This window comes from Ictalurus furcatus, chromosome 22 (genome assembly GCF_023375685.1).
Source record: "Ictalurus furcatus strain D&B chromosome 22, Billie_1.0, whole genome shotgun sequence".
In the NCBI taxonomy this organism is placed as follows: Eukaryota; Metazoa; Chordata; class Actinopteri; order Siluriformes; family Ictaluridae; genus Ictalurus; species Ictalurus furcatus.
Genome location: NC_071276.1, coordinates 13,798,206 through 13,814,296, shown reverse-complemented (window position 1 = coordinate 13,814,296; position 16,091 = coordinate 13,798,206). Strand labels below are relative to the sequence as shown.

Sequence of the window (16,091 nt, the reverse complement as noted above, 5' to 3'; positions counted from 1 at the left end):
AAAATAATGTAACTTTTTTGCTACAGTCATGCACAAAACATTCTGGACAGATGTTGGCCACATTTTTATTTTCAAAATAAAAGTATATATCATTTATTAATGTGCTAATGGCTGTGTAGAACTGGACTCACTGGCTGTGAGTAGAACTGGAGTCATCATCTTGTTTTTAGATGAATGAAACTGCCAACCCATAAACACTCACAAGTACGTATTTACAGAGATGTCTGACAATTCTCATATTGCAGGAACACACTCTAAACATACAGTATATAAAACAGCTAAACTCTTACAGCTATCCAACATCAGGCTCAGAGAAAAAGGTTTAAACTTTATACATTGAAACTTGGACAGTCTCAGAGAGAAAACATCGGTGCAAAATGAGCAGTGAGGACTTGTTCAACCTAAATCTATGACCCCTTTTAAACAATCATTGTATTGATACTACTGTATATGGAAGAAAAATGGCCTTTTGGGACAAACCTGAGATTTTATTTTCCATCTCCAATTAACATTGTGTCTTGTTAGTCTGATGCATACTCATTTGTTTGTGTTTTTGCATGTTTGAGCCACGTCTCCTTGGTTTCCTGTGTTTCCTGTTCTCCTGGTATTCCTAGTTTTTGAGTTTCTAGATCTCTGTAGTTCTTCCCAAGTTTCTCCCCGTTCTTTGTTTTGACCTCTACCAGTTACAATTATACATGCAGTGACTATATCTGCCTGTGTACTTACAATTCAGAGCTAAATTAAAAGTGTTGCACCTTCACAGAGTTTTATTGGATCTGCCAGTAAAATCTAAAATCAATCATAAACTTCTTACTCGATACCCTTACACTGTAGTAATATTGCACAGACTCTCCTCTTTTTTTACCCCCATGCATGTTAAAATAAACTTAAATTTGAGGGAAGAATGTAATTTATACCCTTCTCTGGCCAATGCTCATAATGGAAGTCTTAGAGGAATCGTGTAGTGGTGAAAGTGCAGGGGCAGCACATATTTGAAGACTGGGAACCCACTTCATCTTCAGCGTGAGTTGCTAGGTCATGGAGGCCGAGGCCCCAATGTAAACACAGGTGCTGAGGAGGTGCGTAAATGGGGTTACCCCCATCCAGTAGCAAGAGAAACACCGAAAAGCACGCTATGAGAACGTAAAATAGCCTCCTAAGTAACAGAAACAGATCATCCTTTTCCTTTTCAAAATGAACTACCCTTCATTAAGGCTTATTTGTGAGGATTAAGCTGGCCTTAGCTATTACACAGTGGTAGCAGATAGTGACCAAATGAGCAGATAATGATTTCAGTATACTCACCTACTGATTTACAGTCATACCCCCATTTATCTTATGTTTGATCATTAAAAAAGTGACAGGACATAACTTTGGGATTTGTGGAACAGGGTTATTTGCAGTTTTAAAAAAATATAGCTAGTTTTTATTTCGTTTTGTATTTTGGTTTTCAATTTGGGTTTTGTTTCAGTTAGTTTTAATGGCCCACAAATAGTTTTTATTTAATTTTTGTCTTTCGAAAATCATTACTTATCATTTTTATTTAGTTTTAATAGCGTTTTAGTTTTTAATACCATGGTAAGATCGTACCAAATTGGGTTCTGTCTTTTCCTACCTATTAATTTAGCCATTAGCGCTCCACTGCTACAAAATTGCTGCTGTGCCAGAGTTCTAATACACGTTACTCTGCCATCTACTGGCCATTTATGATTCGGCAGCATTGATGGATCCAGTCCGTTCAGTCAGACCACCCAACATTTAAAATACAAAAACTTGTTTTATTCTCTGAAATTATATTTAGTTTTTGTTTGTATTGCAAGAGGACGTTATAATTGCAGTTTAGTTTTATTTGGAACCTCACATTTTATTTTTATTTTAGTTAACAAAATAATTTTTTTTTTACACTGATAGGTTTAGTTTTCATGATAGTTTTTGTTAACGATAATAACCTTGCTCTGGAAGAAATGTGAAGATCCAAATATTTAAAGTGTATATGTCTACATGAAATGAGTATTCAAGGCTGTGTCCCAAACTGCATACTACATGCTAAAGAGTGAAAAACTAAAGATCTCTAAATAGTTGGGATGCAAAAGCTTCACAACAGAAAAGTGTGCCACTTGGAATCCTGTAATCCAGTAATCCTGACAAATCCCGATCCGACAATGTCACAGCCCTCTGGATTCCAAAAGATCAAAACTGGCCATCCTCTCTGAGAGGGAGGGATGGCATTAATCTCTTCTCTGTCAGTCAGAGCAATATTGGCAAATTGTGGTCATCTGTTGACTTGTATTTGGAAGAGGGCAGACAGTGCGAGTGTGCTAGTGTGCAGATAGCGTGAGTGTGTTCCTCTGAGTGTGTTACGCTGCCCTGTGATGCTGCATCAACAGCAGTTTGAAAGGATGTGGAGACTGGCTTTATGTGTCTCAGATGAAGCATGTGACAGCCTTCGCCCTCCCATCTTGGAAGTTGCCATGCAATAGAGGAGAGCTAGCTACTGAGTGGGAATTGCCCCCAAAAAAGGAAGGTTAAATAAATGGGTGTGGATGCATAATGATGAAAGACTTACCCCCACGAAATCCAACCCCACCAGTGCTCATTGTAAATTACTATTATAGGTTTGCCTGGATGACTCTCAACATTTAGAGCCAGGATCATTACCTAGCAGCGAGGTTTCACACCCTGGGTGTTTTCTGTCACACCCACCCAACCAAGATACATAATTTTAATGTAACTGTAAAATGTGTTGACAAAGAATGAAATGCTGTTCAACCATCAAAATCTACTGCAGTGTGTAGATACATATAGGGAATATTTTATCACCTAATAAAGAAAAAGTGGCCAAAACAGTATTTGCTCTTGGAGAATTTAGCCCTATGTCAAATCTAACTGCTTACTTCTGATTTAGAGGTAACTGTAAAAAAAAAAAAAAGCAACAACAACAACAAAAAAACAACTAACCTATCAGGCTATTTGCCAGTGTTGGACATTCACACTGCACAGAGTTAAACTAATTAAAAGGGCCAGTATAACAGCTCACATCTCAGTAAAATGCCACCCACAACCCCCAATACACGTTTTTGGTTTGCTTTCTGCAGTTGGGTCGATCATGTGTTGAATCACTTTCTCAATGCTTGAAATCAGGCCAACACATACCTCAATCAAGTTGTTTTGATGGGCAAGTGTGATTACTGTGTTCTCACCTGCCTAAACAAACCACATAGAGGAGGTTAACACACTGGACTAAATAATGCATATAAGTGCATATAAGTGTCCTTAGAGTATTTTTGTTCCCATAAATAAATAATACATTTCATTATTTAATAAAAAAAGAGAGCTGCATAAACAAGTACCATTACAGTACGTGTTTATGCATATATATATTTTTGTCTACATTTATATTTTGCTGACTAATTTTATTCTGAATGTTGTTTTATTTTTCTCCTTTGTGAAGCATACTATACAAATTAAAGCCATTATTATTGGCTACAGCATTATTATTAAAATATTAATGTGTGTGCAACTGGCTATGCGTGGTTTTGTGCTCAGTAGACTAATTAAATTAAAACTGAGACTGAATCAATCAAACAGGATTATCAATTATGAAGTTACCATGAGGGCTATCACAGCATTACAAGCTTGAAAGACATGAAAAACTGTAATGTGGAATTCACAGACTTTACACTGCAAATACAGTACATGTGAAGACCTTAAAATAAAACTTGATAGAAATAAGGCTCTGTCCTAATATGGACCCTCCACAGAGTATTACAGTCTCTGCTGGGGGTAAACAGCTTGTCAGTGGAGCCAGAGGATCTATGAACTATTTCTGAATGTGTTTACAGCAATATAAACAACGCATTAGCGTGAGGGGATGCTTACGGGCGAGACAGATTCGTGGGACCCATTCCATCCTGTAATAATCTTTCAAACAATTTATTCAGCAAATGCTTTGGCATATCTAATATGTTCCATTCAGCTGTACGCTGGCAGATGCATCAAAAACACTTTGGCTGGATGACTCCATTTGTTACAATCTGGTCTAACAGTTCATGAAAGTAAAGAGCTGGCAAGAGCCGAGATGTGCAAACAATCTACAAAAAATGTTAATGATTAATACATAGACGTGATATAAGAGACATTTGTCTTCCTGCTAAAAAAAACTCATTTGGTGGCAGAAAGCACTAGCAGTTTGGTGATGACTGAGGTCTTCACTCTTTTCTCAAATGCTTACATGATACATTGTAAAGTATATTTATAGTCACAAATGTATTATTTTGTGTGTTGGGATAAATGATGATGCTCAGATCCTTGCCCCCCTCCCCCCCTGCCTCTCTCTCTCTCTCTCTCTGTCTCTCTCTCTCTCTCTCTCCTTTCACTCTTGCATGAAAGCACAGGATAAACAGGATTTGGAGAGAGCTGCTTGCTTTGGACAGATGACCACTAGCATGAGAAGGCCAAAGTTCCTCATAAATCCTCCTACCTCAAGCAGATGTTTAAGCTGTATTTTACATTCAACCTTCTTCCACGTGGACCTTTTCCTCTAATGTTATGGCAACTGCAAATGATTTGAGAGTGGCCAAATTAGTGTTCTTCTACAACTTACTATACTGCCAAAGGCAAAATAAATAAATAAATAAAAACCTCCTCCAAAACTAAGAAATCACAAGGCAACCATATTTAAGCACTGTTAAGGACCTGAGAGACTGAAGCCCAGCAAAATAAGCAAAAGTGCATGACAAAAGGTGTTTCCTGTAGCACTCCCCTCACTTTGCACTGACCAACATGTTCAATAATGATTTATCTTCGAGCTGTGCTCTAGCTCAAATTTACTATCTGTTTGTACAGCTGAGAGGAGAGGCAGTGTTTAACGCCTGGAATATAATAAAAGAAATTCAATACAGTGCACTGCCCTAAGCACTAACTCTCTGCTATTCTATCACCTACGTCAAACAAATTCGATACTAACCAAATCCTAATTATCATCAAATGCCGCTGTCTCGTCTTCCACCCTGAAATTTGTTACGGCAAATCATTTCAACCATTATTGATGAAATTTCATTAAAATCCCTTAGTTGGAAAATGTTTGACATCCATCATAAAATCGTGGCTTCGCCAGCAATCTGCTAACAAATGACTCACGTGGATTAGCCTAAAAGAAGGGATTCCCTGAAGAGGTATTTCAGGGAGTGACAGATGTGTGAAGTTTTTTGTTATTTTATTTTTTTTATTTTATGAGAAAAAAATTGCGCTCAATAGCCAGGCAGATGGCAACTTTAAAAAATACAGTGATTTCTAAAAAATCAGCACTTACAGTACTTGGAATATTTTTCCTGAGGGTACTTGGGTGAAAAGAATCTTATGGAAAATATTATTTTGGTCTGTTGAACGTCAAGGGAAATTCCACACAGCATGACAATTTACTTAACTCTCTTTTTTTGGAAATCCTCTGTCACCTCTGATTAAATTGAGCCAAATGTATCAATTACACATGCTGTACTCCCTGTTTTACCCTCATTACTAACTCTTCATGTATGTGTTAGAAAGTAGAAGGTGCCCTGTAAATGAGTCCCACAGCTGTCATACATTTAGACACAAGAGATATTTAATAACATAATCCTTGTTTTTTCCCTGTACCTACTGATTTGCATTTAAAAGCCTGTAACTAAAGTTTTGCTGTCTGTTATTAACATAGGCATTAGTTAATCCTTTGTTACATTTTTTCCAAGCGGAATAATTTGTACCTCATTTTAACATAATACATTTATGAGACTTTTTCCTTTTCAAATTAAATGAGTCTAGGATAGAAATCTGACTAAGTTCCACTTCATAAGCAGTCCAGCGAGCAAAGAGAATTATATAATGTCTCAGTCTTCACTTAATTTGTGTCAGATGATTGAATACTTTCAGACAGAAAGTATGAACTTGCCTGTCGATTTTGGTGTGTCTCTTTAATGAATCTTCCATAGTTAATTATGATTGATTCATTTTCAGGCCTATAATAATATACTATTAAAGACCTAAACATGACTCCAGCTATAGCTCACATTCAGGAGCTATATTCCTCCACTACACACAACCATGGGTTATTACATTAATCTGCTTTGCACATGTTGGCTTTGTGGGTTTAGCCTCATCAGCTTGTAAGAGCGTCTAATCATACTCTAGCTTGGTGGCCATTTACCACACTGTAACTTAAAAGCACCATGAATCCTAGTCATCTGAATAACTAATTTGACATTGAGAATAAGAAGCACCACATTTTTCTTTGCAGGTTTCTACACTGATTTTAGATCTGATGCATTATACAGGGTGCCAGAGAAGTCAGGAACCAATGGGAATATGCTGAGCAAATTTGATGGTCCATATATGTTGAGCAAAATCCGCAAAAACATGGTACAGCAGCTGAGAATATTCACAGAGCATAAGGGTTAACATTTAAAGCATATGCTGTAAATAACAAATACAAATTTAAGTATATGTAGTTTTACTCTCATTGGTTCCTGACTTTTCCTACACCCTATAGAAAAAGAAACAACAAAAAAAGACTCAAAATTTGTGTTAAAAATGACTCCCCCCCCCCCCCTTTTTTGTTAAAGGACACAAAGGTACAATTATATTGGCATAAAGTAAAAGAGATGAAAAAGATGATTTGGGTCTTTGGAACACTCATTGCTAAGCTCTAAACTGAACATTAGGTTTAATGGAGTCAAAAATGAAACACAATGCTAAATTAGTTTCATTAGTTTTATGCCCCCAGTTTCTGAATTAGCTCACAGTGCATCACTTTCTTCATGGCTCATTTCCATGAAGATGGAAATAAATTAAAGAAAAAAGCAAAAGAAAGGAACATTGCTATTTATAACTATTTGTGTAATAGTAGTCAAAGCAAAATTCCTTCCTGCTGACCTATGAAATCAACTATGGAACTTAGTGATAGGGAAAAAATACAATACAAAGCCATTTTTTATTATATACTTAATTGATTATGAACATTTTTGAGATACATTTTGTGTGGGAACAGGCTTACAGCAACTTCAGCAGCAGATTACTTAGTAACAGTTACAGTAAATTATAGGATTGTACCATTTTCAGTAATTTGGTTCATCAATACTTTTTCAGTAGTATCCCATGCAATCACAACGGAAACTTAAAGGTGGTCCTTTTCATTTGGAAGTGTTACATGAGAAATCGTTTAACATAAGAGCTAGAGTTTGCTGCAGATTCCATCATATACATCCACCATTTGTAAAGGGGGGGTCGAACTACAAAACAGATGATGACAGTACTGTCTTTTGTCTTTGCCGTGCAGATATATAATGTAAAAAACACTTCCACCTCTGCTCTGGGATACTGGAGGCCGGGTTATGAGTCATCACACATCATAGGCCTTGGAGTGTAATGTAAAGGATAAAGATGAATACGTTGCCTACCTCTGCGTGGTCACTAACCACTGTAACAGTTCCTAATAAAAACGCTTTACTAAGAAGTCCAGAGTGGGTGGGTGGAAAAAGCGCTGCACCGCTCCGCCAAATTGGACCCCTCATCACAAAATGCTGCTTACATGACAAATGGCACGCAGGGAGGAAATGGTTAAAAGCAGAACAAGCAAACAGATGGTTTCATTATGGCCATAACAGAAATTCAGCCTGCCTTCCTTTGAATCCAGTAGAATTCCGGTAGAATTAGTTTGGTGACCATTTTCAGAACGTATTAACTCTGAGTGAGCACTGATTAGGTCCCTTAATGTCTAAGCTGATATGGATTCAATGAAGATTAATCAGTTACAAGAGCAGAGTAAATGAAACCATCTTTAAGTCTTGACCACATAGTTGTTACATGTGGTGGTGAAAATGATCACAAGCGCACAGGGCCAGATGATTGTAGGACAAAGCTAACTGAGGTCTGGTCATCTGGCAATCTGGTTTGTAGTAATTCAGAAGAGCCTGATAAATGAGGTCTTCTTAATTAAAGCCCATTGAACATCACAACTAGTGTCCTTTTAAAGACAAGTGGATTTTAATGATTCATTCACTTGAGTTGTAAGGTAAAGCATACTAGAGCCAGTTTTTTGAGTCATGTGGTAGAGAAGTACAGAATGATAGCAGTACTTGTGTCCACTGCCAACATTATTAAAAATCCATCCAAGTCTGACAAGTGCTCTAATTGTAAATGTGCTAAACAAGGCTCAGCACATTTTTATTTCCTTTACCAAATCGTAAACCGTAGATCAGGTTTGCTGACATGTCCTCCCATGTTTTTCATCATACAAAAACAAGTTGTAGTGCTAGTTTCGTGACAAGAGCTCCATCACACTAAAATGAACTTGTTATCCTTCAGGCCTCTGGTTTGAGCACACATGTGCCGAGCTAATTTCTGCACCGCCAAGTTTCATTCGAAACAGCTCATAGCACGTTCACAGCTATCAACCGCATTCAAGACACATGCGTATACACAATTTTAAAAAGAACATTTGTTCCAGATTGCCTTGATGCATTGCAAATCTATCAAGGAAGCGGCTATTGCCAATTTTTGAGTTCTTTTCAACGCTAACAAGCTGAACGAGAGTGCTGGCATTTAAACCCAGTGAATACAGATATTTGTTCAGCTGATTTAAATACAGTTCCATTCAACAGGAACATTCAGCAATGAAAGGTGGGAAAAGACTATTATCCAAGACACACAATTCATTTTTGCTAAAGCTGTTCCATTGTTCTATCCTGAAAAAAACGTAAATGGTCGTAATTGGTGGCACTTTTACATATTCAACCTTCTCATAAGAAACCAGTTGGGCTGATTAATAGTGTTATAATGCTGAATAAAATACTTAACTCTTGTTATCTTTTCATTAAAAGCAAATGTTGTCTCATTTCCCCATGACAAGTAGTTGTTTTATAATACAACTATAAAAAATATTCTAAAATAAACAATACATGTTTTTAAATATATTTTATTGGCAATATAAATGTTTATTGCCAATAAACAATATAAATGGAAAGAAACATGCAAAATCAATTTAAATGTTTCACATCATGGCAGGTGCTGTGAACAGAGCTGTGACACGAAAGCCATGTGACAGAGACGATATTTCAGTTATTCATATTTTCAGAAACCTTTGAATTTGTGCTAAAAGTGGAGCAGTGCTAAATAATTTTAGCATTGTTCCACTTTAGTAAAAAATGAAAATGCCTCATATTGACCTAACCGTTGATGCCAGGAACCACTGAACACCATGGCATCTTCGTACAGGCCTACTTGTCTATGCCTTGAAAACACAGGGTCCTATTTCAGCCTATGCAGACGAGGGATTAACACTCGGGGTGCGTGTGTACAGTGTACGTTCGCTGCAGAGTTTTACTTGGCCAAGGAAGGATGGCTCCTCCGGCCATTGAGGTAGAAAGACCAGAATTTTGCGGAGGCCTTTTTTTGGAATGAGCAAAACAATGGACAAAGAGCATGACTGTGGTAGCTTGCTGCAGGGAAATAAGTGCCCGCTATGGGCGCATAAGGTCACGGCATCTGCTGACATTTAATGCTGGGCACTAGCCAAACTGCGGGTTTTGGAGCTCATGCCAGTACGTCATATCAGTACACTGTTAAACCACCAGGCCTCTTCTTGGCTCTTTGAGACCTGCGTGACCCTGTACCTTTTTTTTTTTTTATCCAAGGCTAGCAGTCGTAGATTTGTGAAGATACTGTGAATTGTAAACGTGAAGAGTGGGCTCTGAGTTGATATTCTAGTCTAGATACTGTGTGTTAATCTAAACAGTATGCCAATTACTATATGCACAGTGTGTTTTTGACTGTGTGCTCTTAGAGACAAACACGGATAGGTTCCAAATCTAACACTTCAAATCTACTTTGTGAAAATATCTTTTAATATATTTGATTCATTTGTATTTGTCACAGAAAGCCACAGAAAGACAGAGAGAGAAAGAGAGAAATAAAGAGAGAGCTGGCAAGGGGAGGCTGAGTTATTCAAACAGTCCCCGGCCTCCGTTTAATCACACAAAAGGAAAACCTTGAGTTTACTGTTGTCCATGATTCAATGCAGTCATAACTAAATGCAGAACCTCTATTCACCCAAACAGCCATCATTCATTCAGGCATCTCTTTCATTCACGTTTTCTTCATTGGGTGGAGGTTTGAGTTTCACACAAGTCCTCTCAAAGCAAAATCCCTTCGTTTGTTCGTCTCACACTTTGCTGGCAAGATACCTCCACAGAAAGCTGTCAAATGGAGCATGTTATATACTAGCCTTTAGCAGGGTAACAAAAGGGCAACATCTGATTAGCATTCACTGCACAATCTCCCTCTTCCCTTAGTATTTTATTACCACAGGTGCAAGGGCATTCATTGATCAGATGCACGCTATGGGCAAAGCTTATCCTAATTGAAAACAGCTCTATTTATACACCTGCAGGCACTAAAGCTCTCCGAGAATGTGAGGGCTTGCAGAAAAGAAAGAGAGAAAGGGGAAGGGAAAGAATGAGGAGAGTTATAGAGAGGAGCAAATCTTACGCAAAAGACGAGAGAAAAAGCACTCGTGAAAACAGCAGTTCTTGGAATATCCAAATGATGAAAACATCCTGTTAGTGGCTGACTCATAAAACTTGCTTATGCACAGCTTAATTCTGCAGTGTCTGGCAAAATAGATGATACACTGCTCACCATGTCAGATAATATTAAGACTGTATGTTATGTAACATATCGTGTTCATCATGATGCTCGTATAAATGTCACAGCAGAGATGTAAATCATTATTCTGCCCCATTTAGCACTATTGGAACTATTATCACTTACATAAATACAGAGCTAGTACACAGTGCTACTGCATCACCCTTTTTAAAGGGGCACAGGGCAATCAATAACCACATGTGATAGTCATTCTCAGTGCAGTTCCAAATCTCTCTACAAGGAGATCCTTTCATTAGCCTTAACAGTATAACAATATGGTTTCAGCAGTCCTGTCAGACTCCATAGATAAAAGATTAAAAATAGCTAAAGCTCAAAATAGCCTTCTATCAACCGCCATGCTTTTGATGCAAACCTTCCTACTTCAAACCTAAAATATGATTATGTTGGGCTAAAGACAAAGTCATTGTAGCAACAATTATGAAATTTAAGGTGTCTTCAAAGTTCAAATGATTTAAACATAAGATCAAGGTCAGCACTTAGACCAAGATAAGCCTAGACTATAAAGGAGCTCTTTGCTTGCTTGTCTTTTGACTTTATTTTCAGCAACTTTTTTTTTTTTTCAATCAGCATTTTGATTTTGATGTATTACTTTACTTAAACTGAAACCAAGAATGTCTAACCATGTTTTAGTAGGGTCGAATGCCAAAGAGACACGTCTACAGGTGGTTTAGGCAGGGGAGCTGGCCGCAAGCAGCCAGAGAAAACACAAATATAGTGCTCCAAAAATGTTTCCTGAAGACCGACCACACCAACTATGCAATCATCGCCGAGTGCGAGTCCAAGTTTACGGCATCCCAAAACTCCCACAAACACACAGAAAGCACTGCTTTTACTCTTATCCCAGTCCAGGCAACATAGTCCTAGAATATCACACGAGACTCATCCGGTGACATTTTTTGGACAAATGCCTTCATATAGCATGACACAAACTGATGTAAACTCTCTTTAAATTTGTCATTTCATTCCAGCTGATAGCATAATGTTCGGTCATGACCCAACTTTAATCAAACAGGACTGTAGAATGCATTTTTTTCTGTTTTTCTTTTTCTTTTCTACTAGCAGTGGACAGGTTCTTTACCACACTTCCAGTTTAATGTTACTCTCAATATCCAGAATTATACCTCAAATGGGCCTAACATACACACTTTACTGACATTATGTTGTTACACAGATCATTGTCCTTAAAATGTAGAATAAACATGTTACTTATGAACTTACTGGAAAACACAATGGCAAACGTTCACTCTCAAGGTCACACAATGGTGTGAAGATCATCCCTCTCTGCAGTCAACACACATTAACTTACTTCTGCTCGCTCCTTTTGGAGAGCCTGGAGGGCTGAGCAGCTGCTTTCCTGCTCTCGAATTCCTCTCTCTTCCAGACCTCGCCAGTGCCCCTGAGGCCCAGCTCCACCACCTGGCGAGCCAACTTCTCATCCTGAAAGAGCAATAATCAGATCTGGTGAGTTCTGCACAGGCCAGGAGGTGGGGGTGCTTACAACTCAGTGAATCAAGTGATCAAGCCTATCCACTTTAAGTCAACACATTGCAAACAGTTTGCATTACATATAGTTTGGTGACAGTTTGGTGTAATTTGGTGCTAAAATGCCATCCTTAAGATGCATCATAGCCTTCTGGATCAAGGATTTCTGCCACGTCAGTTAGTCGAGCCAGCATGGATCATGCAATAGCCACATGACTAAGGAAGATTCCTTGGGCCTTCAAACAAAAGGACTGCTTTTATGTGGCCATGGGGAAATGAGTTGGCAAAGCCCGACTGGTTAGGAAACAGCAGCGATGTGGGGAAAAAAGTGGAAACTGTTAATTTGAATCTAAAGACAGCAAAATTGTTTCAAGCATTTTGAGGTGGTACAAAGTCTCCTGTGATCATTTAAATATCTGAAGAAACTATAAACTAGTGAGTCCAGCAGGCCATGTGTTTAGTGGAAAGGAAGGTGGCAAGGTCCATCTCTCCTATTTCACAAGCAAATTTGAGATCTGATTTATCATGTGCTGGAGTCAAATATTTACCATCATTATGAGGAACTGATTGGTTTGTAATTAGAAAATATGGTGACAAGCTGCAGACTCAATGTAAAAATCATGTGATAGCTTTCATACAGTTGAAGTTGGGCGTACATTCATCCTATAATTCAAATGTTTTTAACATGGAGAGCTATTTGGCTCTTGAAAAAACAAGTCTCAAGCCACGTTCAGCAAATAACACCACTGCATCTAAGATCTGTGTTTTCACCGTGTGCTTTGAGAGGAAAGTCAACAGAGATAGAAGTTGCAAAACTTACTGATTGTTACTGTGCTGAGGCTGGAAACCCTGTCCATAAATGTTAAATAAATGTCTCCTCACAGAAAGCTTATTATAAGCCGCAGATTGGGAACATCCATCACACAACTCCCTGTATTAGTTTTTACTACAGAAACAATCATATATTTGAACAAGTGCATTAATATAAACCTGTGAGTTGCCTTGCAGCCTGAACTACTGTCTGAGCTGCTGATATAGGAAGTTATAGAATACCTTCTGACCAATCAAATTCAAGAATTTAACAGCACTGTGGTATAAAGCTTTATAATACAATGACTTACCAAAGGATAATTAACTCAATAAAGGCTAATTCAACATCAATTAAGAGGCTATGTCTTGGAATGACAGCAGTAAAGTCACTGTTGAGAATATGTGAAACCATATAGTTTAGGACACACACATTCCTGTAACCCAAAGTGAGCCCTGGCCAATGAAAAATGATCCCTAACATGTGTCTGAAACCGTCCCCTTGGGGTAATCACAGTTAACAAAACACATAATGAGTTCACTATTGCGAACAATTCCTCCACCTAATGTTTGAATTATTTATAAACCTCATCTCCTGAGCACCACATTAACAAATCCCAAGTAAGCAAGCAGTCAGATGGAAAAATGTTATTTGGAAATCTGACTTGGGTCCTTGGGGGCCTAGGCAGAACATTCCCAGGATTCATACTAGGCAGAAGTACCTGCAACACAAGTTATTTAAAAAGACCCAAAATACAGATGCTTGCTTAGGTTGACTTTTGCTGCTTATTCATTCTGGATGAAGTAGATATGATGATGGAGCAAGGGAAAGTACTAAGTTGTTACCTGATATCATAAATGTAGTGATATTGTTAGATTATGCAATACAGTATGCAAGACTCTAGTGACACAGTGAGCTTAAGTCAAAGAATGATACCATGGGATAACATACCTAGCTTGAAGAATATTACCTTCCTATACATTATATTTTCAACCCTGAATTATGATCCTAGTTATCAGTGATCATAAACACTTTTGTTTAGGATGAATTGGTGTCATGGGTTAGATTAAACAATTGAAAAATGGTACTCTTAGGACCGGTCACTATAGATACTTTGTTCTCTTTCCGTTTGAGTGAAAACAACATACAAACTTTAAGGAATTCTTTTGTTGTGCTATTTTGGAAACCAGCACAGATGTAAGTAAATTGAATCCTCTATTTAAATTTATATTCCGATTTCAAATAAAAGAAGTAACAGGACTAAAGTTAGTCTCAGTTTACTATAAAACTAAACCCAGGATGAACTGTTGTGGGGGTTTCCTACTCCGGTTTCCTCCCCTAGTCTAAAGACATGCATGGTAGGCTGATTGGTGTGTCCATAGTGTATAAATGGGTGTGTGAATGTGTGTGTGTGAGTGTGCCCTGCGATGGATTGGCACCCTGTCCAGGGTGTACCCCGCCTTATGCCAGATGCTCCCTGGCATAGGCTCCAGGTTCCCTGCAACCCAGTAAGATAAGCAGTATAGAAGATGGATGGATGGATAATATAATATATTTATTTTATATATATATATATATATTAATATTCTACCATTTTTATATTTAGCAACACCTGAGTACAATAAATTGATCTACCTCTAGCTTATGAGCGAATGTTTATTGCATAGCTCATACTGAATTTATATTCAGGGCATGTAACAAATTATGCCACAATAAAAGTGTAAATATGGAACATACTGATGTCGGTTAGAGCCTGCATGTATTTTTATATTATATTTTACATAATCACCATACTCCCCCCCCCCCCCCCCCCATTTATTTCTGTATCTAGGCCCATATGTGGATATACAGTCTTGTGTAGATATCTATTTGAAAGTGGATACTTGTTATAAACATTATGTCACATATAAGTGATATTCGCATCATTTAATGGACGCCATACATGACTATATCCATAGTGAAATCCATAGACCATTATATGGCATACATTGGACACCATATATGGTCATATACACATTTCTGCACTTCCTTTCAGGTAAGTGCCAGAATTTAAGGTTTAGCTCTTTCGTGGCGCCCTCTAGTGTCACAACAGGCTAATGACCTGCTCAATTAATAACCAATGTAGTTCAATTACCTACGAAGAAACTATAATTACTCACCAACACTGAGGACAAAGTACTGAGCTAACAGTTAGCGCTGCATTAATGTTTTCATTTAATTTAATTTACTTGTTTATTTATTTTAATCATTTTTGCTTTTTCTGCTAGCTCGGTTGACAAAAACGCCATATTGGAGGTGTAACTTACAGAGGGAGAAAGAACGTTAACTTGGAACATGAAATTAGTAAACCTGGGAAGAAAATGAAACAAAACTGAAGTGTTTAAAATTACCTCGAGGTAATAAAGATCTGACGGCGTTATCTTTGAGTCTAAATACTCATCGTAAGTAAGAAATTCGTTTACAGCTTCATCTAGATCCGTCTTAGCGTCGTCTTTCTCCATTTTGTTTGCAACCAATAGGTGATTTCCATAGCAACGGGGCCACGTGACCAGATTGGTTCCTTTAAGCACAAGCACAACAAATTACATTTAATGTAACAATTAATTAACCCATTTAATAATTAAATAACTAAAGTTTTCACTCCATTATATATATATATATATATATATATATATATATATATATATATATATATATATATATATAAAGTTTACAAATAGATTTTTATCAGGACCCTCTCTGAGAAACCTGACAAACATGATCATCTTAATACTATAAACTACCTTGTGTAGAGTATTACTTTGTAATTGGCTTAATATGTGCCAGAGTTGGTGAATTAATCATTAAATCATAGTTTTTGCCACTATGTTTTAATCTCTAGTTCATGATTAAGTACGTCTGGCAAACATTAGCTTTATTAAAGGAAAACTCCATGCATTAAATATGTTTATATTGAAATATTTATGTGCTTAGTGATTCTGTTGCTAATTTGTTGGTTGGTGTTGGTATTTCGTTATTCCTGTGGGAAGTTAGCAGATGTGTGCCTCTCCGACATCACAGGCAGACATTGCTAATGCAGATACAGTAGAGTTTCATAGGAGAAAAA

The 16,091-nt window shown here is 37.5% G+C and overlaps 1 protein-coding gene across 1 annotated transcript in view; it reads right to left on the bottom strand.

Moving 5' to 3' along the window:
• Positions 1-15,520, bottom strand: part of cfap299 (cilia and flagella associated protein 299) — a 60,520-nt gene extending 45,000 nt beyond the window's left edge. The window contains exons 1-2 of the mRNA XM_053654055.1: positions 15,376-15,520; positions 12,002-12,132 (exon numbers count right to left, since the gene is read on the bottom strand). Of these exons, the coding sequence (XP_053510030.1) occupies positions 12,002-12,132; positions 15,376-15,486 (242 nt within the window). The 5' untranslated portion in view covers positions 15,487-15,520. The remainder of the gene's footprint in view (positions 1-12,001; positions 12,133-15,375) is intronic.
• Positions 15,521-16,091: the final 571 nt, after the last annotated feature.